At 41.7% G+C, this 23,498-nt stretch overlaps 1 protein-coding gene across 3 annotated transcripts in view; it reads right to left on the reverse strand.

The window, feature by feature from the left end:
• The window catches only part of EEFSEC (eukaryotic elongation factor, selenocysteine-tRNA specific), a 344,759-nt gene that overhangs the window by 72,405 nt on the left and 248,856 nt on the right, over positions 1 to 23,498 (reverse strand). Inside the window, exons 7-8 of one of the 3 annotated variants that reach the window (XR_015794903.1) lie at positions 16,862 to 17,122; positions 5,796 to 5,926 (exon numbers count right to left, since the gene is read on the reverse strand). Coding sequence is in view for 1 of the 3 variants with exons in the window: in XM_088134249.1 (XP_087990375.1) it covers positions 5,586 to 5,926 (341 nt within the window). In the remaining 2 variants the exon portion in view is untranslated. Of the gene's footprint in view, positions 1 to 3,824; positions 5,927 to 16,861; positions 17,123 to 23,498 lie in introns of those variants that run through there. The other 2 variants (XR_015794902.1, XM_088134249.1) reach the window with 2 other exon arrangements.

The following is a 23,498-nucleotide window of genomic DNA, read 5'->3' on the forward strand; positions in this document are numbered from 1 at the left end:
ATTAACTGCCCCTTTTCCTTTTGAGCCCAAGGGTGAATTAAGATATCACTACATGATCACTCCTCCCCACTCAATAATTAGCAGCATTTTCTACAAAAACTGCAGGGGCTATGTTGATATATCTTAACTTATTGTGATCCACTGTGCACTTTAGCGGTTTTATACAGGGGCCTCCCCATCTTCTTAGTATTTTTATTTGGCATGCGTTTATATTTAAGCACAGTACAGGATCTATTTTTTTCCTCACCCCAATAACCCTTTGAGGTAGGTTGGCTGCTAGAGAGTGACTGGGCCAAAGTCCCTCAGGGAGCTTCCATAGCGGATGGTGGGCTAGAACCTCCATCTTTATACCCCTAGCCCAGTGCCCTAAACACGCTCTTTTATACAGTGATGTGCTTCAGTCCCACTGCACCTGAAACCCTTCTGCTTGTTCCTGGATTCCTACCCCCAAGCGATGGCACCACAGGACCTTCGAGAGTTGTGAACCGTCTGCCGTGCTTTTTCTCACTCTCCCAGTCCTGCACAAACAGCAGTGCAAAGCTATTCATAGCCATCCTAATAGATGCTCTGGCAGCCCTCCTATGCATGTGCCTGCTGCAGTCTCTCACTGCAGACATTTTCCCCTCATCACATGTGTGCCTTGATGTTTATCATTGCTATATTTGAATCCACCACCCATCTGGAAAGATCTTTCCTCCCTCTGGCCCTCATAAATAACACAGTCCAGCTCCAACCAAAAGCGGTTGATGGAATCAAGACCTGTTGGCCTTTGGCAATCCTTCCAGGAATTTTTAGGGCTTTCACCAGTCAGGAGGAAAAGCTTTGATGCTTTGGAGTTTGGATTTTATGAAGACCATGTTATAGGGTTCAGCCAACTCATGAAGTGTCAAGTGCAGGGCATTCTTTCATCTCGTCTCTTGAGTGGGAAATCAAGGATGCTCCCACTTACTGCAACCAAAGACGAAGGCGCAGGAAGATCCTCAAAATGAAAGCTCCTTTCATTTTCTGTGTGTCTCACTTAGCATACTGCCAGCTCCCACATTCCCTTCATACTAACTCCTAGAGACCTATCCGTCTGCTCTGGAGACTATATCAGATAAGGGGAAGCTGGGAACCTGCATGCTTCTTCACCCTCTGAGTTTAAAACTCTACTTTAGGGGCCTCAAGACATCCCTCTCCCACTTCCTGGATGCCTGTTATGAAGACAAGCAAACAGATGTTGCACTTTCAACTTATTGGGATGCCCAAATGAAACCTGCAACCTTAGAAGTTCTAACCTTGACGTGCAAAACCAGGCCAATTGAAAAACATCCCATATTCCACCATATTTTTCTTTCACCCCCACAGAAAAGAGGAAGGGATGTCTATGGGCTTTACTACTGCTCACAGCAGAAAAATTAAGTAATATAATTGTAAATTATTTAGTATTGTATTTAGTATTACTAACCACAATACTAAATTATTTAGTATTGTATTTTACTAGTATTTTACTATTACTTGTAACAGTAATAGTATATTACTATTTACATCTAGTAAAATTGTATTTACTAAATGTAAATAGTTATATAGCCAATCATACATATTAACTGGATCGTGAGCCACTATGGTGTAATGGTTAAGGTGTTGCCCTGGAACCTGAGAAATCCAGGTCCTGTGGACTCTCAGCCATCCACATTGGGTGATTATAAATCAGTTGTTCTCTGTCAGCTCAATCTACCCTACAGGGGTATCTTGTGAAGAAAACTAGCTAGAAGGAATATTATGCCCATATCCTTGAGCTCCTGAATGAAAAGTGGAATATACAGTAAATCTAATAAACAACTGGACATTATGATTGAGCAATTTTGTTTTCTTGAAGACACTGAGCTTCACCAAAGATCTCTGACATTTTCATTTTTTTTCCATTTAAGCCTGGTTCATACTTTCATTTTAAAATAGAAGACCACTATTTCACTGAGGTACATCTCTTTTGCATGAAACAGGCAGGGTTTATGAGTAATATATCTGTTTCTTTCACATCTAAGCAGACAGTGCAGAAAAAAGAATGCATGTTGAAGAATCAATGGGTCATAAAGGTTCTATTGCCCCTTTGATGTTCAAATTAGAGTCCTTTGCCTGCTTTCCATATGACCGGGGAAGCACAGGATTGGACTTGGGAGACTTAATGGCCAGCTACAATTCTGTGAGACTACAACTCTATGTAAATGAATACTGCCATCATAATTAATTTGATCCAATGGTAGATGATTCTTTCCATTCATTATCACTGAATTTTGCTGACCACGAGTTTAGTTCAACCCTAGTTTTTATAAACTCAGCAGAAAAAGTACATATACACCTGTATATGAACATACATGTGTACAACAGCACTGGTTTCTTTGGTACTGGAGACCTGAAATTACAATCATGCAACACTAACCAAATTTCATTAAAGTTAGCAATGGAATATAAATAATTGAATAGTTACATTTAGATTGAAATGGAACTGGAATATTGTCATACAGGCCATGCCTCCACTTGTAACTAATCACAGCTTAAACATGCCCCTTTTCCCCTCCCCTGTCCCCACAACATTGTTTTCATCTTGTCCTCAGACAGTCAAGGAGACAGGTCAGTGAGCTGTCATAAATGATACAGATGTATTGAAGTAGTATTTCTCCCTTTATTCAACCCCAAAGACATCCCCAGCGTGTATAAAATCTGTTCGGAGAAAGCAAATTGTATGCTAGTATAGTTTTTTTGCCAACTCAAGGAAAGTTAGATAGCTCCAGGGTGTCCATGAGAGAATTTTTAAAAAGTTAAGATGGCTCCCATGAGTGCATGATCAAAGCAGGGAGAAAGGGGTGAGACTTCAATCACATAGTCATGGCCACCATGTTTATCTTTTCAACCCCACCAATAAATACCCTTGGAGTTATGAATCTTGGAGCCTATTTTTATTTATATGTATTTATTTTTATACAGATTATTAATGTCATTGTCACTTGGTTATTTTTAGTGTATCCTGAACTGTAATTCTGTGCGGGGTCCACAAGTGCTTATTATTACCTTAATTCACTCCAGTATTTATTGTATTAGGGCTTTTAAATTCTTACCATCATAGGCAGTTACCCTTGATGATTCAATGGCACTTCAACATTTGTCTCCACAAGCAAAACACCACTTCAGATATTAAGCTTGTAAGATTAGACCCAGTGTGTAATAGAAGATCACTGTTAGTGGCCAGCCACAACTTCCATGATCTCAGAAGACAGGTATTGTGCCTCCAACAGCATAGAAATTATTGTATCCAATATCCGTGCCCTCCCCATAATGGATTGATTATACTAGCTTATGTTTTGAGAGGTCGTTCCAAGAGAGCAAATCTTCTGGGAAAGAAGTCAACATACTCCACTCACCCAGAAAAGGAGAACATGTAACCTTTGTGCCTAACCTGGCTTAATCAAAGCAAAACCCCTTCTCCTAGCTGCATCTTGGGTGACCAAAATCAACCCTTACAGGTACCCACAATCACCAGGTCTGCTTCAGTGACATTACATCTTTTTCAAAGAATTCTCTGGATGTTCCATTGAGTCTATCCCAGCCCTACCTGGAAATGCCATGGCTTGAATCAAAGCAGGCTCTCAACCATTGAACTTCTGGGCTTCTAATTCTTTAGCCCTGAAATATTCCACTAATTCAATAAATATGTGTAAAAAGCAGATCCATGTAAGGATATTTTAAAGGAGAGCCAACAAGATATAAAACCATATGCTGATATAGCATCTAAAATGCCTGAGTAAATAAAAATAAGGAAAATAAAGTCACATACTGCTTTAGAGTGTTCAACACAGTGCTTCATATTTATTATCTCTGCAACAACAATATACAGTAGATCACATCTTCATTTAATGTGCAGTAGCTATAATGAAAATATTGCCTTAGTTTTCTATGGGAGCAGCTCTTAATACAAGTGCATCTTTGTGGCTTTAAAGCTTTACCTAACAAGGTAAGAACAGGAGGAAGAGATTTCCAACAGTTTAAAGAGCTTGTATAAAAGACAGCTTGAGTCCTTATGGCTGTATTTTCTCTTTAATTAGTTTGTGCAGTAGTATATTTGCATGGGAAGATTTAGAGCATGTGCACAGACTTAATTAAGAAAACAATGCATTCCCTCTTAAGATAATGAATTGGGGATTATGGAAATTATTATTCTAGATCCTTCCATGGGTTAGCTGAGGTTGAATATCCGATAAACTTTTAAAATACGTTAAGGTCAGCAGCTTGGAGGCTGTCAGTAAAGTCACTTGATACCACTCAGCCTAAAATGAATAATTACAAGGGGTGCCTGCATCTGGCCTCCACGTTAAACAAGAAATTGGAGAGTGACAAGCACCAGTGACATAGAGGGAGGTCCAACTCTCCTGGCTGGGATGAACCTTTATAACTACATGTTTGAGCACAATCCAGCCAAAATTAGCTGCAGGGAAGACCCCTTGAAATCAGAAGGATTAAGCAGCACACCTATGACATCAGCCTTACATAGTGCCTTAGGATTCTGTCCTGTCCTCCATTCTGAGTATTTAATATTTACATGGATCCATAGTGAGAGGCAGATCTGGAATTGGGTGTCATCTCTATATAGATGATACTGGTACAAGTCCTTTTGTTCAGCAGAACATCTGCTACAATGATATACGGACTTTATACTTCCCTTGATGGAACAGGTTCATAGTTTGGCAGTTTTGATTCATCTTCTAGCATAATTTAAAGTGCTGTTTCCTATATTTATTTATATGTCAGATTTATATCGCTGCCCAACTTCCCCACAAGGAGGGACTCTGGGCAGTTATAATAAGTAAATGGTTTGGGACCCAGTTGTCTGAAAAGCCACCTCCTTCATGCTTCTACTTGAATTCATGATCAACCTTGAATTTCTTGCTTTTTGTTCTGTCATCTTTGATCATTCTTGGGGAGTCACAAGAATATCCTTCTCTATAGCAGCAGCCAAATTACGGAATTCCCTAATTCAAACTCTGTATTTGGAAAGTAAGCTAATGTACTAGTTTCTGTTTTTCCTCCTCTTATGGAATTCTTATCAGAGTATGAGAATAAACCAACTGATGGGCCATAAGTGCTGTTTATCTTAGGAACAAAGGGAAACTCAGGCCTAACAATGGTCAGTGAGTGATCAGAGCCATATGACAGTTTAAGGAATGCAAAGTTCGCATAAAGATTACCGTATGTCTAAAGAACAAGTTTCCTTGGGAGTAGTACCCTGTTTGTGATGAGGAATTTCTTATGAACAATTTAATGGCTGACAGAGGGTTAATCCCTTCCCAAAATATTTGACATTATAAATCCTCAATTCTGTACCGCTAGTCCCAAAAACAAAACTCTAGGACCTGCTTTGGATTGTGTTATGTTCTTGAGTTGCCTTTATTTACATATTGTTCCTTGGGCTGACCCTAAACTCTATCTTAGTTTGATGCCTCACTGTTTCTGAATCTCAAAACCCTTGGCCTGGCTTTCTGCATTACTGATTGTATTATTGATTGGGTAACTGCCTCAGCATCACAATACCTCAGACAGAATAGTTTCTTCATTCACCAAAGGAGAGAGAGTCTCTCCTCCAGCATTTTAAGGCCAGGGTCACAATGTGGAAAATTAGGTAAGTATCCAAGTACTGCATTCTTGGAATATTTATTCCCTGAATACAGAAGTGGAATTTGTGAACATATATAAAAACATGATTGTAAGCCAGTGTGATACCAAAGCCATCTTAGCTTGCAGCCATCACCACATCTCAGGGTATCTTGGTTCTGAGTACAGTATTTTTCATACCAACCTGGTGCTCTCCAGATACTAGGCTGGCTGGAGATGACAGGAAGTGCAGTCCAACCTTCCTGATGGACATCAGATTGGAAAAGGCTGAAGTAGATCCTCACTGTGAAATGAAAGGAAAGCTGATGATGGAAACAAGCAAAAGAAAATCTCAGTAGCTTTAAATGGCTCCTGCTTTGCAAATATGGTAATTACACCCTGTTATTCACCACTTCCCACTTGCCCTGGAATGATAAGCACATTATCTATTCAAATGCAATAAGTGAGAGAATTAAGTAAGGTGGTTCAGTCAACAAGGCTCAGAGAAACCATTACACATGATATTACTACTAAAATAAAAAATGTTTTTGGAAGGAGGCAGTTCAGCATATACCTTTCATTTAAAAAAAAAAAAAAGCCTTTGGCTCATGGCAACTGTTTGTGTAACATGCCCAAAAATCTGCCTTTAACATGCAGCGGGGGAAAGGGAATAAAACTTCAAAGGCATGTTTTCTGGTTTCAGGCATCAGAGTTTAGAAATGGCAAGCCCCTCCCCAAACAAGGGGAAGAAAACACCCTCTCACCAAATGAACTCTGGGGAAACAAGCAACTTGAGCAGAATTTGGAAGGCTCCCGAGTGCAAGAGGCGGTGTTTGCACACAGAGGTCGAGGGCTGTGCTATTATACATATGAAACTGTTTAGGCCAGAGTTTCTCAGCTTTGGCCACTTAAAGATGTATGGATTTCAACGTCCAGAATTCCCCAGCCAGCATGGTGTAAAAATTACAGCTACCGCTACAACTACAACAGCAGTGTGATACTTCTGAATACTGAATTCAGGGTAGACAACCCAGTCCTGTAATTTTCAGGCAACTAAACTATAATGATTATTCCATCATGGTCTACTAATGAACTTGGTAAATGCTTTTGGCCTTGACCAGTGGCATGATTTTTTCCTCAGACAATCTCTTGTTCCATTTTGACTCTGTTCGGAGAATTCACTACCGTAGATAGCTGTGTACTAAGTCACAATTCTGAGGGCAAGGAAATTTTAGGTACTGTAATTATTCAAACATGAGGGCAAACAGTACTTTGGGGTGGGTGGAGAGGAGGAGGATTAATGCACATTATACCTCACAATTTGCTATTTTATTTTTCTGTATTTAAGTTGGTAGTCTGTATTTTTATACAGAGTATTTTGCCCATAAGGGAATGTACATCTGGGAGCATATCCCAGATGAAAAGGACTATTTGCCTACTTTTGCCAGCAGCAAAAGAGAACATCTGCAGCAGAGTAAATGTAAGTTACAATACAGAGGGAGAACCTCATTAGTGGGAGTAGCTGTTGATTAGAGAGGTTTTCCTGCGTGTTTTCCTGCATATTTTGCATGGCAGACTCCCCTCTCTTTAAACAGCTCACGCCAGAGGTGGTCCGCAAGGCATGGTACAAAAGTCAAGGTGGCAGCCATGTTGGTGCAGCTGAACCTCTGCCTGGTTTGTATACGCCAGTGTTGTCCAAACTTGGCCACTTTAAGATGAGTGGACTTCAACTCCCAGAATTCCCCAGCCAGCCATGCTGGCTGGGGAATTCTAGGAATTGAAGTCCACTCATCTTAAAGTGGCCAAGTTTGGACAACATTGGTATATGCAATGTTTTCATCTGTACTCAAACATTTCTTTTGGTGTGCAATGCCCATAAGAACCAGGCAGATTTTAGTCGTGCTGTGCCAGCTGCCACCTTGACTTCTTTAACATACCGTGTGGACGTCCCTGGCAAACCCAGAATTTTTTTAGGACAGAAGAGTGGCTGCTGGTGACCACAAGCACAGTGAGAAAAATGAGGATTTTAAAGTAGGTAGTAGCTGGGATGAGATATGGGAGTAGGTTTATAAGGAATAGTTTATCCTTACTTTTCTTCTCACTTCAGTTCTGCACATATACATCATGTTCTTCATGCTGCCTCTCACCATACAATGTGGGCATAAGAAAGAAACCAAATAAAGGTAGGACAGAAAGTTTGATATTTTAAATTTAAATATTGAAGAATATTCCCCCTCCAGGAACAAATTTGGGGGAGAAAGAAAAAAAAAAATTAAGCTGGACTGGAGAAATAAGGGGAAAGGTTGTTTGAAATTGATGAACATCTATTATTATTAATACTATTTTAAAAGGCAAAACATCTATGAAATTAATTTGGAAGAAAAAATTCCAGGACTGATTTTGGTAGGAAGAAATAATTGAGAGATTGGCAGTTGGCATTTGATATCCAAAGTCTGACCATGTTTTATGTTTTCAAAAGATTGGCTGGTGGGGGGGCTGAATGAAAACTTAAGAACCAGGTCACTTGTCCCAAGCCATGATGGAATGTGGTCTGGTGGGGATTATATCCCTTGGGAAACTCACAAACAGAACACGAAGGGGATGAGCTCCTTCAGTTATTTGTCCTCTGCATCTGATATTTGGAGGTATGCTGTCTCTGAACCTAGAGGCTCCACTTACAACTGCAATGAACATTGAAGGAATTCAGGTGGTCCTCATTTAACAATCACTTGTCCAGCGACCATTCAAACCTTCAACAGCACTAAATGAATGGTAGTTATGACTGGTCCTCAACATTCCGACCATCACAGTATCTCACGGTCACATGATCGTGATTTGCAACCTTCCCTGCTGGCTTTCCACAAGCAAAGTTGGGGAAACCACCAGGAAGTTGGAAGTCATGATCATGTGAGGTCCTTACTTAACAACCTGCATGGTCCTCACTTAACAATGGTAACCGGGGACTGCTGGAACTGCCATCGCTAAGTGGCATGGTTATGTGACATTGCGCTTTACTACCACATTGCTTAGCGATGGAAATTCTGGTCCCAATTACCACTGTTAAGTGAGGACTACCTGTACCATATGGCTAGTCCACTCAGTGCCAAATGCTAACAAAGTAAAAGGAGCTACAACAGGGCCATTGAGAATAAGGAGGAGGTATCAACACCCGCTAAGAGAAAGGTGGGATAAAAGATTATGATGATGATTTTCCAAGGACTGCAGCAAAAGTGATCACTATCCCACTAAAATAATTGTAGAAACATCTTAGAAATTAAAAGAACTTGAAACTTAAAGTCTTTTAGTAGCTGCAGAAACATTTTGTTCATTTTTGTTTTAATCAGGTGGAAAAGGAAAAGAGAACTCTTGGTGAGATTTTAGAATATTCTGCTTGAGCTTCTTACATAGTATAGTATTCTGGCCCAGGACATGGCTGGATGTCCAACCAGGACCTTGCTCACAGAAGACAGTACTCTGTAACATTTTGCTGCAGGGCACACTTCACATTTTCAAGAGTCATCTGACAGAAGGGTGGCACCATTTATGCAGAGTGGAGTGGCATGTTTTTGATTTAAATGCTGTATTTGATGGCAGGAATTTTTTTTAAAAAATCATCTTTAATTTCTTCACGATCATCATTCACAACTCTTCACAGTTTCTTTATTTTTGGGGGGACTTGCTGCTAGGACTTTTCCAGTCTAGAACAGGAATTGTTCTCCCAAATATTCATTCTAGGGGAAGACCAATTTGTTCAGAACTCTGCCTCAAAAGCACTGACTAATCAAAATTATTAATTTGTACTGAGGCTTCAAAAATGAGCAATTCCAATCTAGACTTGCTTTTAGTAAGTGAAACCCAGAATGCTCCTAAATGTATCTCACAGCACAAGACACTCGGCAGAGTTCTGGAAGGGCTATATCAAGATCATGTTGTAATGAATATGTGCAGCTTCTGCCCCACCACTGATCTGCCTTCAAGAACATCTCCTATATAATCAAGCAGCCCAAGCAGCCTTTTGATCCAGAACCCGAAACAATAGTGGCTTTTTATCACCCAAAGCAGTCGCCTGAGAAAGCTCCTGCCAGGGAAGTGATAGCTCTTCTTCATGAGCCTTCCTGGTCACTGCCCATCTCCTCATCTCTCCTATCAAATTTTGGGGCTTTTTTGGATAAAAATATAATTTAAGAGAAGGCTCAGAAGGAAGCACACAAGGGATAGTATGAGCAATCACTCTGCAATAACAACAAAAGGTGTGTTATTGGAGGGGAGGAGGAAACAGATCGCCTTTCCATACACTTCTTAACATGAAAAGGATTCCATTCTAGGATGGCACTTAACATCCCATTTCAAAAATCTGTTTTTATTTCTATGGCTATTCCAAGCCAGGAGCTTTCCTAAGGCAGTGAACTTTGCACTGCATTTGGATTTCACTCTTCATGATGCAACATACCAAGTAGCTTCGAGTGAAGTCTTAATTCTAGGTGTCTGGCTACCACTGTAGGACATTTCTCAACTATTTCAGCTGAAGGAAAGAAGGGCCACCTTTAGCTGTTCCGAGGAGTTGGCATCAAGGCTTTGACCCGTGACTGAGTGATGAAAGAGGCTGAGAACATAAACAGTTGGTAGTTGCATATTCTTGTTTTTCTTCTTCTGCCTTAGCCAGAAGCACTGCCTCTTCCTTTTGTTGGTATGCCTTTTTCATGATGAGCTAGAGGGTCTGTCTTTTTTCCTCAGCTGATAAGCCATTCTAGGCAGAAATGGTGAATATAAGCATTTCATATACATAAATGAACTATTCCTGTGCTAATTCCTATCAGCATATGCATCACTAGATGGGCCATCACTTAACGTCTTCTGCTGGTGCATATATGCCATTTCCATCCATATGTGATGTCATAGGCCTATATGTGTCAAGATGGGAATCACCATAATTTTTCAAGGAAGTGTGCTTAGAGCACGTTTACACCTTGCACTCCAGTGAAGTGGGTGGAAATATCTCAAACAAACATTTTAGGTTCAAAGCTTTCTTTTTTTAATCACACCATGCCCAGTGCCAACTCCAGGGCACATGGTATGCCTAGGCCACATTGACCAATGGTGCCACCTCCCGCCATTACAAAGTTTTGCATTTTTAGGATGATTCAAAAAGAAGGATGGTGTAGGTGCCCTTTAAGCTTCAGTGCCCGGCCTTAGCCTAAAGCTGGCCCTGCCCACACCCAGGAGGAAATGTACCACGGAAGATCATAACAATTTAAGACTTTTCTTACTCCTAGAATGGAGTCAGGAAAACCAAGATGACAGAAGGTAAGGTTTGCCAATTGAAGAAAGGAATGGTAACGTAGGAACTGATGAGCAATCATAAGGCACAAGCAGCCCACACATCAGATAATGTGTGGTTCCCAGACTAATTTCAGAATCTTTTTATTTGTCTGCTCTTTTCTGAAAATACTTCAGTCTCTTTATTTGTCAGCCCTTTTAGGTAGTCCAAACAGGAAACCAAAACCATGAATACTAATATCAGACCATTATGTAGGCTGCAGCTCTTCCTCCTGTCTCCTAAGGTTATTCTCACAGCCCATTACATTCTTAGAGTGATTTCTGATTGCTTAGATGTGCCATAAGAAGTCTCCAATTTACTGCAGACTGATTTCACTGTATTCTCTGGATCACCAAATGCTGCCTTGGTCCTTTTTGCTGAATGATGGATTTGCACCCCAGCCATTTGATAAGGAAGTTGAGCTCTGTCCAGGGGAGAAGGTCCATGCCTTTGATTGCTGCATAGAAGCCATCCCTCCAACTTCTGTAGTCTTCTGGGGGTGATCACTGAACTTCATGAATACAAAAATTACAAGCTCCCTCCTATCTAATGGCATAGCCAGATCAAGTGCTCTTCTGCATACTCTTTGCTTGAGATGAGGCCTTTGGTGTGGTCTATGAGATGCCAGATACAGTTCAGAAGTTGTTTGTGGGTTGGTGTCAAAGCACATTACCAAACTCATTTGCTGAAAGTCTGCTGTGTGCTGGCAAGTCTCTGCCTTGAGGGATATTTCCATTAAGAGCACCAGAAGATGTATAATTGCAGTACAGTAAGACATACTCTGCTACCCTCCAAGCATGGGTCATGTTGCCCAACTCTCCGAGATGAAGCTTTTATTCTGGACTTACAGCATTCACAAGCATTTTGGCTCTCAGTACAGTCTGAGCAGCCTGTTCCTCTTCTTTCAGTGAGCCTTACCGTGCTTTCATCTCAATTGCTTTTGATTTTAGGACCACTTTCCTTCTAGCTTACTCAGCACATTTTTCAGCAGCTGCTACATCTGCCCTTGACTGGACAGCAGCAGCATGTCTAGGGGGCATTCATGCATGCAGACTTCCTCCACCTTTTCCCAAGCTCTCCTGCATTTGCTTGAGTGCATTGCCTTCTCTAGCTCTAGAACTTCCCTGGACTTGGGGATGAGTGCAATCTTTTTGGGGGGATTTAGCTGCTGCAATGCTTGGAAGGCTTGGGTATCACCATCTTGTCCATCTGTTTTACTTTATGGCTGTAATTCCCAGGTTGGCCACTAGCAAGATCTGTCTTTCGAATGAAAGAATTATTGTTCAGGAAATTGATAGCTGAGATTGCTAAGAGAATCATTACATTCAACTGCAATGAGGGACATGCTCCCAATAAGTCTTTTGTCCCCACTCTTATACTGCACGCACATCTGCAAGACATTGGGTTGAAGATGGCTGTTTTAAGCACCATCTATGAATCGACAGGTAACACTCCAAAATGCCTTTATTTGAAAGCCAAGAATAATGGCAAAAAGTTAAAAAAAAAACCCTTATCCAAGAACAGCTGGGAAATCTGAAAAATTGAAAGTTACTAAGGTTCACTCTGAATTTTGACAGCAATCCCTCTGAGATGGTGTTCTGCTCTCCAAATTCTCTCAATGAATAGTAGAACCAACAGTCTTTGGATGAGAAAGCTAAGAAGAATGTCTAATGCAGTCTTGCTCATAGAGCTCCTCATGGGTATGAAGGGAAGAGGAAAAAGAAAAGGGAGAGCCTTTTGTATTTAAGAGCATGATGCATCTTCAGAAATAATGTTGCTGGCTTAGATAATGAATTACTGTGATATAATATAAATGCCCCTCTTCATGGATCACTGCCTTGTCGTGGCGAAGGGGCTTGCGTAACTCAGTGAAGCCATGAGCTATACCGTGCAGGGCCACCCAAGACGGACAGGTCATGACAGAGAGTTCTGACAAAATGTGGTCCACTGGAGAAGGAAATGGCAACCCACTCCAGAATCCTTGCCAAGAAAACCCCATGGACAATGTTAAAAGGCTAAAAGATATGATGCCGGAAGATGAGCCCCTCAGGTCGGAAGGTGTCCAATATGCTACTGGGGAAGAGCGGAGGGCATTTCCAAGTAGCTCCAGAAAGAGTGAAGCGGCTGGGCCAAAGCCGAAAGGACGTTCAGCTGTGGATGTATCTGGAAGCGAAAAGAAGGTCCGATGCTGTAAAGAACAATATTGTCTAGGTACCTGGAATGTAAGATCTATGAACCAAGGCAAGCTGGATGTGGTCAAACATGAGATGACAAGATTGAACGTCGACATCTTGGGAATCAGCGAACTGAAATGGACGGGAATGGGTGAATTTAATTCGGGTGACCATTATATCTACTACTGTGGGCAAGAAACCCTTAGAAGAAATGGAGTTGCACTCATAGTCAATAAGAGAGTGGGAAAGGCAGTAATGGGGTACAACCTCAAAAACGACAGAATGATCTCAGTGCGTATCCAAGGCAAACCATTCAATATCACAGTCATCCAAGTCTATGCCCCAACCACTGATGCTGAAGAAGCTGAAGTTGACCGCTTCTATGAAGACCTACAACACCTTCTAGAACTAGCACCAAAAAGATGTCCTTTTCATCATAGGGGATTGGAATGCTAAAGTAGGAAGTCAAGGAGTAATCGGAATAACAGGCAAATTTGGCCTTGGAGTACAAAATGAAGCAGGGCAAAGGCTAATAGAGTTCTGTCAAGAGAACAAGCTAGTCATAGCAAACACTCTTTTCCAACAACACAAGAGACGACTCTACACATGGACATCACCAGATGGTCAATACCGAAACCAGATTGATTATATACTTTGCAGCCAAAGATGGAGAAGCTCTATACAGACAGCAAAAACAAGACCAGGAGCTGACTGTGGCTCAGATCATGAGCTTCTTACTGCAAAATTTAGGCTTAAATTGAAGAATGTAGGGAAAACCACTAGACCACTCAGGTATGACTTAGATCATATTCCTTGTGAGTACACAGTGAAGGTGATGAATAGATTTAGAGGATTAGATTTGGTAGACAGAGTGCCTGAAGAACTATGGACGGAGGTCCGTAACATTGTACAGGAGGCAGCAACTAAAACCATCCCAAAGAAAAAGAAATGCAAGAAAGCAAAATGGCTGTCTGATGAGGCTTTACAAATAGCTGTGGAAAGAAGGAATGCGAAAAGCAAGGGTGAAAGGGAAAGATATAAGCAACTGAATGCAGATTTCCAGAGAATAGCCAGGAGAGATAAGAAGGCCTTCTTAAATGAACAATGCAAAGAAATTGAGGAAAACAATAGAATGGGGAAGACTATAGATCTCTTCAAGAAAATTGGAGATATGAAAGGAACGTTTAGTGCAAAGATGGGCATGATAAAGGACAAAAAAGGCAGGGACCTAACAGAAGCAGAAGAGATTAAGAAGAGGTGGCAAGAATACACAGAAGAACTATACAAGAAAGATCTTAATGTCCCTGATGTCCACGTTGGTGTGATCACTGACCTTGAGCCAGACATCCTAGAGAGTGAAGTCAAGTGGGCCTTAGGAAGCATTGCTAACAACAAAGCTAGTGGAGATGACAGGATTCCAGCTGAGTTATTTAAAATACTAAAAGATGATGGTGTTAAAGTGCTGCACTCAATATGCCAGCAAGTTTGGAAAATGCAACAGTGGCCACGGGATTGGAAAAGGTCAGTTTACGTTCCAATTCCAAAGAAGGGCAACGCCAAAGAATGCTCAAACTATCGCACAATTGCACTCATTTCACATGCTAGCAAGGTTATGCTCAAAATCCTACAAGCTAGGCTTCAGCAATATATGAACCGAGAACTACCGGATGTACAAGCTGGGTGTCGAAGAGGCAGAGGAACTAGAGATCAAATCGCCAACATTCGCTGGATCATGGAGAAAGCACGAGAGTTCCAGAAAAATATCTACTTCTGCTTCATTGACTATGCAAAAGCCTTTGATTGTGTGGATCACAACAAACTGTGGCAAATTCTTAAAGAGATGGGAGTACCAGACCACCTTACCTGTCTCCTGAGAAATCTGTATGCGGGCCAAGAAGCAACAGTTAGAACCGGTCATGGAACAACCGATTGGTTCAAAATAGGGAAAGGTGTACGACAAGGCTGTATACTGTCACCCTGCTTATTTAACCTATATGCAGAGTACATCATGAGAAATGCCAGGCTGGAAGAATCACAAGCCGGAATTAAGATTGCAGGGAGAATCATCAACAACCTCAGATATGCGGACGATACCACCCTAATGGCAGAAAGTGAAGAAGAACTAAAGAGCCTCTTGATGAGGGTGAAAGAGGAGAGTGCAAAAGCTGGCTTGAAACTCAACATTAAAAAAACTAAGATCATGGCATCTGGACCCATCAATTCCTGGCAAATAGAAGGGGTAGAAATGGAAGCAGTAACAGACTTCATTTATTTGGGCTCCAAGATCACCGCAGACGGAGACTGCAGCCATGAAATTAAAAGACGCTTGCTCCTTGGGAGGAAAGCTATGGCAAGCCTAGATAGCATATTAAAAAGCAGAGACGTCACCTTGCCGACAAAGATCCGCATAGTCAAAGCTATGGTTTTTCCAGTAGTAATGTATGGCTGTGAGAGCTGGACCTTAAAAAAGGCCGAGCGCCGAAGAATTGATGCCTTTGAACTGTGGTGCTGGAGAAGACTCTTAAGAGTTCCCTGGACTGCTAGGAGGTCAAACCAGTCAATCTTAAAGGAAATCAACCCTGATTGCTCATTGGAAGGATCGATAATGAAGCTCAAGCTCAGATATTTTGGCCACCTAATGCGAAGAGAGATCTCTTTGGAGAAGACCCTGATGCTGGGAAAGATTGAAGGCAAAAGGAGAAGAGGACGGCAGAGGATGAGATGGTTAGATAGCATCACTGAAGCAATGAGCATGAAACTGAGCAAACTCAGGGAGGCAGTGAAGGACAGGAAGGCCTGGCGCAATATGGTTCATGGGGTCACGAAGAGTCGGACACGACTTAACGACTAAACAACAACAACAATATAAATGCCATGGCATCCTTCTCCTCTCTGCATAAGAACATTATTCTGAAAAGAAAGAAAAATAGTTTGGATTAACAGACCTGCTTAAGCCTTTCTTTGGCACTAGCAAGAGGTTCTAAACAATTTATGGGGCCAGCTGCCATAAATTGAAGCAGGGGCCACGAACTTAGATTGTTTTAAAAAAGGGATTTGATAGCCCTTTGGTTTGAGCAGCAGGACACTTCTTTACATGCTCATATTCTTAGTGTAAGAACTCAGCAGTTGTCTTGCTTACTTGGTCACTGTTTCACTGGCAGTATTTGAAGTGGATAGATGGATGGATGATTGGAGATGCTGTAGTGGGACAGGTCCTTGGACTGGAAGAACATCAAGATGCCTTCCAACTCTTGTATTCTATGACATGCCTTTGTTTAAATGCCCCAGGCAGAAACCTTACTATACATGAAATTGTATAATTCTACCATTTTGAATCAAGGATTCTAATTAAGATTCATGGGGTCATATAGCCATTCTTTGTATTCAGAACTTACAGCCCTTAAAACTACTCAGAAACTGTAGAGAGCAAGGAAGGTGATCTTGATGGAAATACAGTGGTACCTCAGTTCACGAACTTAATTCATTCCACGATTCTGGTCACGAACCGAATTGGTCGCGAACCGAATCAAATTTCCCCATAAGGTTCAACGTAAATAAGGTTAATCTGTTCTGACCCCTACGAATGTGGTTGCCAACCGATTTTGGTCACCAACCAAATCAAATTTTCCCATAAGGTTCAATGTAAATAAGATTAATCCATTCTGAACCATATGTATTTTTTTTTATAAACCACAAAAATATGAAACAAAGTACAGTACAATACAGTATGAAGAGAGAGAATACTAACCTTGCTTGAGGCGACTTCTGGCGTGGAGGACAGGAAGGCGGGTGGGGAGGCGGTTATTGTTTGGGGGGAAAGTCCCCCTCGCCTACAGGAAGCCACGACCACGTGTCAGAGCAGGGAAGATGGCCGCGGGCCGTGTTTGTCACCCGATGCGGAGTTTGCGAACGGAAGCAAAATTTTGCGAACAGTGCTGTTTGTGAACCGAATTGTTCGTGAACAGAAGCGTTCATGAACCAAGGTATTACTGTATGCAGGAACCATTACCTAGGCAAAAGGGGATGAAACATTGTTTAAGTCCAGGGCAATGAGAACATTCAGAAGTGGCTCAGGCAGATGCCTCCCTAACTGATTGGAGTACAGTAACAGGGAGAAGGTACGGCACAATCAGACTTCCAAGATTCTGTTATTCTAGCCAATCTCAATAAAAGTAGCTTTAGCCTTCCTGTGGTGTTGATTTCCTGGTCTGGTCTACCTAGTGGGGCTGACAGAAATGTATCTGCTTTATTATTCTGGGCTTTGTGTTTTTGTGAACACATTTGCCAAACTGTGACATTTCAAATCTAGCAAGGCAAGAAAATGAGGTGACGTTTGCGTTAATTAGTTTGGAACACTTATTGGAACTAACCAGGGACTACAAGGACAGGGAGTCAGCATCTATCCATCCTGAGCAAAACTGTTGAAATACTGAACCTTGAACCCTGAACTCGCTGCTTTTTGCTCTTAGGGCTTAAACCAGGGGAAGTTAAGTCCAGCTGAGCTCCTGGTGCTGACATGGACTGCCAACAGTACAGAAGTGATTTGCCATGGCCTTCTTCCAGGAAGGGTTTTCAGGTTTTTTAGTTCCCCAACTGGACTTCAGCTAGTATTCCCTACCGTTCTCCCATCCAAGTCCTAATTAGACCCTGAACCATGCTTAGCTTTTGAATCCAGCCAGGTGCTGCCACCTACTGAAAGCTATCCCAGACTCGTAGATCAAAAAATGTTTCATTCCCCCTCACTACTTATCTTGCTTTGCACATCAAGCCACAGGCCAGGCCAGGCCAGGCACAGGCGGGCCAGCTCCCTCCACCTCTGCCTTGTCTCTCCAACCTCCCATCCTCATTACAGCAATTATAGCTGGGTGCTTCCCTACAATTCTGATCAGCCCCGTCTTTAATACTTTGGCTATGGGGTTTCATCCACCCTGCTCTAATTTTGCTGGAGGCCTTTGTATCAAAGGCTTGAGCTGTGTGAAAGGTGATTTAGCAGAGATGGTGTCAGTGATTATGCTCAAAGGAACTGCTGCAACCCTACCACGAGGACCCTGCAGCTTCAAGATAGGGGGCCCTTATCATATTTTCTATTTCCAGATAAGATTATGTTTCCTTTTTCACCCACCTTCCTGAATCTTCCTGATAACAACTGGGGGCCAGTTTAATAACGAAGGTTGAAATAACGGATGGGTCAAGGAGTGGCAGTTGGGGCAAACCCAGTATGGAGAGACCGAGGGGGTTGGCAGGGAGAGCCTACCGACTGGTCTAAACCACGGAGCGAGAGCAAAACAAGGGGAAAATACAGGCTGCCATTGCAGGGCTAGGGCAACGAGAGCCACAGCTGAGCAAGAAGCACGTGCAGCCAACGAGCCTGTGGTCTGTCCTCAAAAAGCACACCAATGGTTTGCAAGCCAGACTGTGATCTAACAGGGAAAACGTGACCCACATAGCATTAAGTGCCAGTTCAAAACTGAAGATTAGCTTCTCAGAGAGTTCTGTAATTCTCCCATATACCAATGCTCACACAAGCTGCAGCCCTTGGACAGAAACTGAAGATGTAAAATGTTGGAAAGGAGGAAAGATCTCAGTTTGAGCCAAGCATCTGAAAAGACTTGCTGCCTTGAAGTGGAACTGAGCAAATAGTACTTCATCTGAATATCCACCGATAAAAATAGAGCCTGTGGAATTCAGATTTTAAGCCCCTGAAAATTAATGGTGGTGTCAGGCCTAGCCCAAGGAACTCCAAGAGACAGTGCAAATTCAGTCCAGTTATGTTTATTAGCTACAACCTCTAGCAAGAGTCTTCCCAGACTGAAACCCCAGCTCCCAAAGTCAGCCAGCCACAACAGTGTGAATTCCTCAGGGAAGTGCCAGTCTCATCCTCTTGTTCCTCCCACGCTCTTCCGGGGAGCTAAGAAAATGTTTATCTCTCTGAGCCTGGCCTTCATAATTCCATTCCATCACAGGTGGTAAAGTATATGTTGCTTTTGTTTCAAAGAGCAAATGGGCACGTGCATAGGCAGGTTATTCCTTCTTAGCCCTAAAAATCAATAGTGTGGTGAGTTAGTAGAGATTGAGGGTTCATGGCTGTGCTGTGCAGAGAATCTCTTTGGTAAGGCTGTGAGTTCAGCTACCCTAGTCCATGTCCAGTTCTACTCACTACAACAATCTGCCTTCTAAAACTCCTCCACATTTGGCCGTCCAAAGGAGCAACCATTTGTAAATAAGGCTCTTTACTATATGTTGCAAACTTAATTCCTGCCAGTAATTGCTCAGAGTTTCCAACAGTAAGTATATGAAGTAGGTCTCCGTAGAATTCAACACAGAATTCAAAAAAATCTCCTTATCCTACTCTTTCAAAAGGAGGCCATCTTTATACATGGATACTGTTGAGAAATATCCATTTATCTGAGATGACAGTTTGGATTGAACAAGAACATGTTTTTCAAATCTCTATATAGACTACAATTCTGGACCATGGGCTGCGCTAGCTGTTCCTGATGGGGGAAGTAACTCAGAACTTCCAGAGGGCAGCAAGTTGCCTCTTTCTGCCTTAAGTTAGCCCCCATAACCCATTCCTTGCCCTTCAGCCAGGTGCTACTTGAATGCTTAATTATTCTAGGCATCTTTAGCTGTTGCTAAACTGGAGAAGGTTACAGGTGTCTTATAATCCAGCAGGTCAGTGTCCTAAATCAAACTGTATTCCAGATTACTTTTCAAGATATGTATCCAGAGAGTTAAGCAAAATCTTCTGACAGGCTTTAGGACATACAAACCAGCCTCATCCAATTTGGCAAAGCAAGCAGATAGCAGCTTAAAGTCAAGCTTTTGGTAATAAAGTCTATTTGAAGACTCTCAGTGAAAAGTGTGTTCCTAATAAAGGGTAACATTTCATGGTCATTATGTGATACACTTAACTTTAAAAGGAACAAAAATGCTGAGAAAGTCATTTTCTGAAAAGGATTCTCAGATTTCATTACTATGGGTCAAGAGCCTGGGGAGAAGAATTAAAGAAAAATACGAACTTGTGCACAAATTAATTAAAGATATTTCCCTTAATAAATTGTCCCTGTATCCCAAGGCAGGGCCTTTACTCTAGAAAATGTGGTAATATTCAAGCTGTGGTTTTTCCACAAGGCAAACAGATCAACAATGTTTAAAATCAAATGGATGAAGCAAGGATTTGAGAGGTTTTTTTCTTCTTCTTCAAGCCTATAGAAAATATGCAGAATTTGAACATCTGGGCGAAGGGAAAGAATGCCCCAATAATTCCTCATAGAAAAAACCACCATGGTGACCTTTCCATTTCTTTTTTCTTGATTTCTCCAAACAAGCTTTCATTCTCTAACTCCCAGCCAAAAATGTGAAAGATTTTGTTCCCTTTTGATGGAAGGCTAGTACCAAAGGTTGTAATCGGAGTCAGTTGGCACCATGAAGGAGAGCATAAAAAGAAGATAAAGGAAACAATAACTGAAAGCCCTGTTGCTAGTTCTGGGCCTAATGCGGTTATATGTTAAAGATCTCTGATCAGCAAAATGGAAGCAACCTTTAGATGTGACGTTCCAAAACGGCTAGTCAATGGAAATCCGAATGAGAACTTTGCTCTCCAATTAACTTTTGGTGTGACCTGAAGTAAGCCCAACTACCACCTTTCCCATTTTTCAAAGAAATAAATCAAAGGAAGACTTAGCTATGCTGCTCAGCTCAAGAATGCCAGACTCTTTCTTGCAGGTCATAATACTTATTAATCTCTTTCTCCATCAACTTGATGTTTTTAGACAGCCAAGTGATTTGCAGGTGCTCTCCTGTACCATATCCATGCATGGGAGGGAGCCCTTAGCTGAAAGGAGGGGCTTAGGCCACAATCTGACCTATAACTACCAGGGAGTAAATCCCATCAAATGCAGTAGGACTTATTTCAAGTCAACTTGCAAGTTGTACACTTGCCTGGGAAGCTTGGAGTGACTTGAAATTATATCTGTCTGACCGATTCACCAAGCCCTTGACATTACTGTTATGAAAGATGAGTAAAGCCCCAAAGAGTGGCCACCTCAAAACACTTATTCTTATGTATTAAATAAAATATTACCAATCTGCCTTATATTCAGAAATCTCAGTAAAGGCAAATAACAGGAAATTATAGGGCCCATAATATAATGGCAGCCAAAACACAACTAACTATAAAACTAAAAAACACAACTGAATTAGAATCAGTGAAGATCACAGACAAAGGTTATTTGCCTTAATATGCCTTAATATGCCACCAAATTTAAACTGATGTGATCCCTGCAGGGAGGGCATTCTGTAACTGGACACACAATCCTAGAAGTTGTTCTGTTTTATATTTCCCGTTCAGGCACCACTCCCAATGGGGAGAAGCTGTGGAAGGGCTACTGCAATATCTTAATCCCCAGGCAGTTGCTTGGAGGGAGAAATCTCCCTTCAGTTTTCAAAATCTCAAACTAGTTAGGGCTTTAAACACCATCCCTAACATCTCTGAATGTTGAACTGGAAATGTATGGAAAGCTACTGACGTTCTTTATCAAATCAGCAGAGTTTCAAGTTGCTATTTTTGACAGCAGTCCAAAATCTGTTGCATCTGTCACTAGCTTCAGGATGATCTTCAAGGATATTCTCATGTAAAGTATATTGAGGTAATCTACAATAGGAACTGCTTGATATCACTGTCCAGCAACAATCATAGCGGGTAGGGAAGCCAAAGCAGGTAAACACACTCTGAGCTATCAAGGTTTCCTTGGCCTCTAGAGAGAAAGGGAAAACTAGGAATATTCCCAAACTAGGTTGCATTCACTTTCCTCAAGGAGAACATAACTCTACTCAAAGCAGGTTGTTTATTCAAGTCCCAGTCTGGGAACTGCTAGTTCACAGAAACGAACCATCTGAATTCAATTTCCAGATGGGGCTAATGATTCACAGAGCCTTACCTGATCCTAATAATAGAGAGAAATAGGGTTGGGTATCATCAGCATACTGAAAGCCCCCAACTCCAAACCCCTAACTCCAAACCCCTGACAATCTCACGCAGTGAATTCATCTAAACATTAAATAGCATAGGGGACAAGATAGAAACCTGCAGAAGCCATAGCTCACTGTTTCTAGGGCTCAGTAAAAATTTCACAGTGATTGTTTGTGCAACATTTATCCCACTTCCATCAGATTTGGCTCTCAGGTGTATCCCTCTAGAAGCAACCCTGCTTAATGGCAGCATTACTATGAGTCTGTGCTTCTAGTTCTCACTCTAGAGAGCTGATCCAGTAAGATACAATAGAGTTGCCCTCCCCGCAATCCCTTACTTTGAGCAGATCATGTCAATGTGACCAAAGCTGTTTTGGTTTCAAACTCCAGTCTGAATCATTCTGGAATGGGTTTAGATTGGGGTAGTCAGCTCTGCTTTCATAGCCCTTGGAGTCCCCCCAAGATCATATAGATGACACTCAGTGGCAAATCACAGTTTTTGAGAGTATGATTTCCCTCTTACTTTAACAAGTCCTATGTTAGGTGTATAAAGCCTCTAGTAGGCTTAATGTACCTATTTTATGCTCTAGAAAAATGAAAGCTATCCACCCAGCCCCACTCCATCCCATCCCCTGCACTGTGATCCTTCAAGGCTACATTTTTAAAAAGTGTGACATTTTTAAAAAGTTTTAAAAAGATATTAGGAGGTGAGATATTAGCAATAGGAGCCCTATTTCAGAAGACAGCGACTATCAGCACCTGTATTCACCAACCCTGGATAACTCCAATTAAGCACCGTCATTCCCTCTCCCCACCCCCGGCCCCTGCAAACACACATATCCAGTTAAATCTTATTAGTCATGGGAGCCTACATGTGGTGAGAAGGACTAATTCAAGCATCTTGTCTGCTTCCTTAGGCTGCAACAACTAAAACTGATACCCCAAACTCTGACTTTGGCAGTGCTTCAGACAGCATCTCTGATGCTGACATAATTGCAGCATGCAAAGTTATAGGATGATAAATAAGTTTCTCTTTAAAGCACTTAACAAATTGATCCAGACATTAACTGAGAATTCAATTCCTGAGCCAGATCTCCTGCTCGCCAAACAATTCTTCTGGATAACATCTTGAAGAAGCAACAGAAGAGAGAAATAAGGGCTTAAAAAAAATTCTTACTTCCAACAGAAGGCAGACAACGCGCCCTCCCATGAATTCAGAGTCAAATTTGCTCCTTGAGTTGTACCACTCAGGCCTGGCTATTGCCAGCCTCATTTCATTGCCCATAACCAGGAAACATTAAAGGGATTCGTAAGCCTAGAGTGGACGCTTGGGAGCCTGGTGGGAATGATACTTTCCATCTCCACATTCCACAGCGAGGCCAAAGCCTCCACAGAATCACTAGCACGGTCAT

The sequence above is a fragment of the Python bivittatus genome, unplaced genomic scaffold, assembly GCF_059951505.1.
Source record: "Python bivittatus isolate LINGU-HERP-01145 unplaced genomic scaffold, Pbiv_v1 ctg000080_np1212, whole genome shotgun sequence".
In the NCBI taxonomy this organism is placed as follows: Eukaryota; Metazoa; Chordata; class Lepidosauria; order Squamata; family Pythonidae; genus Python; species Python bivittatus.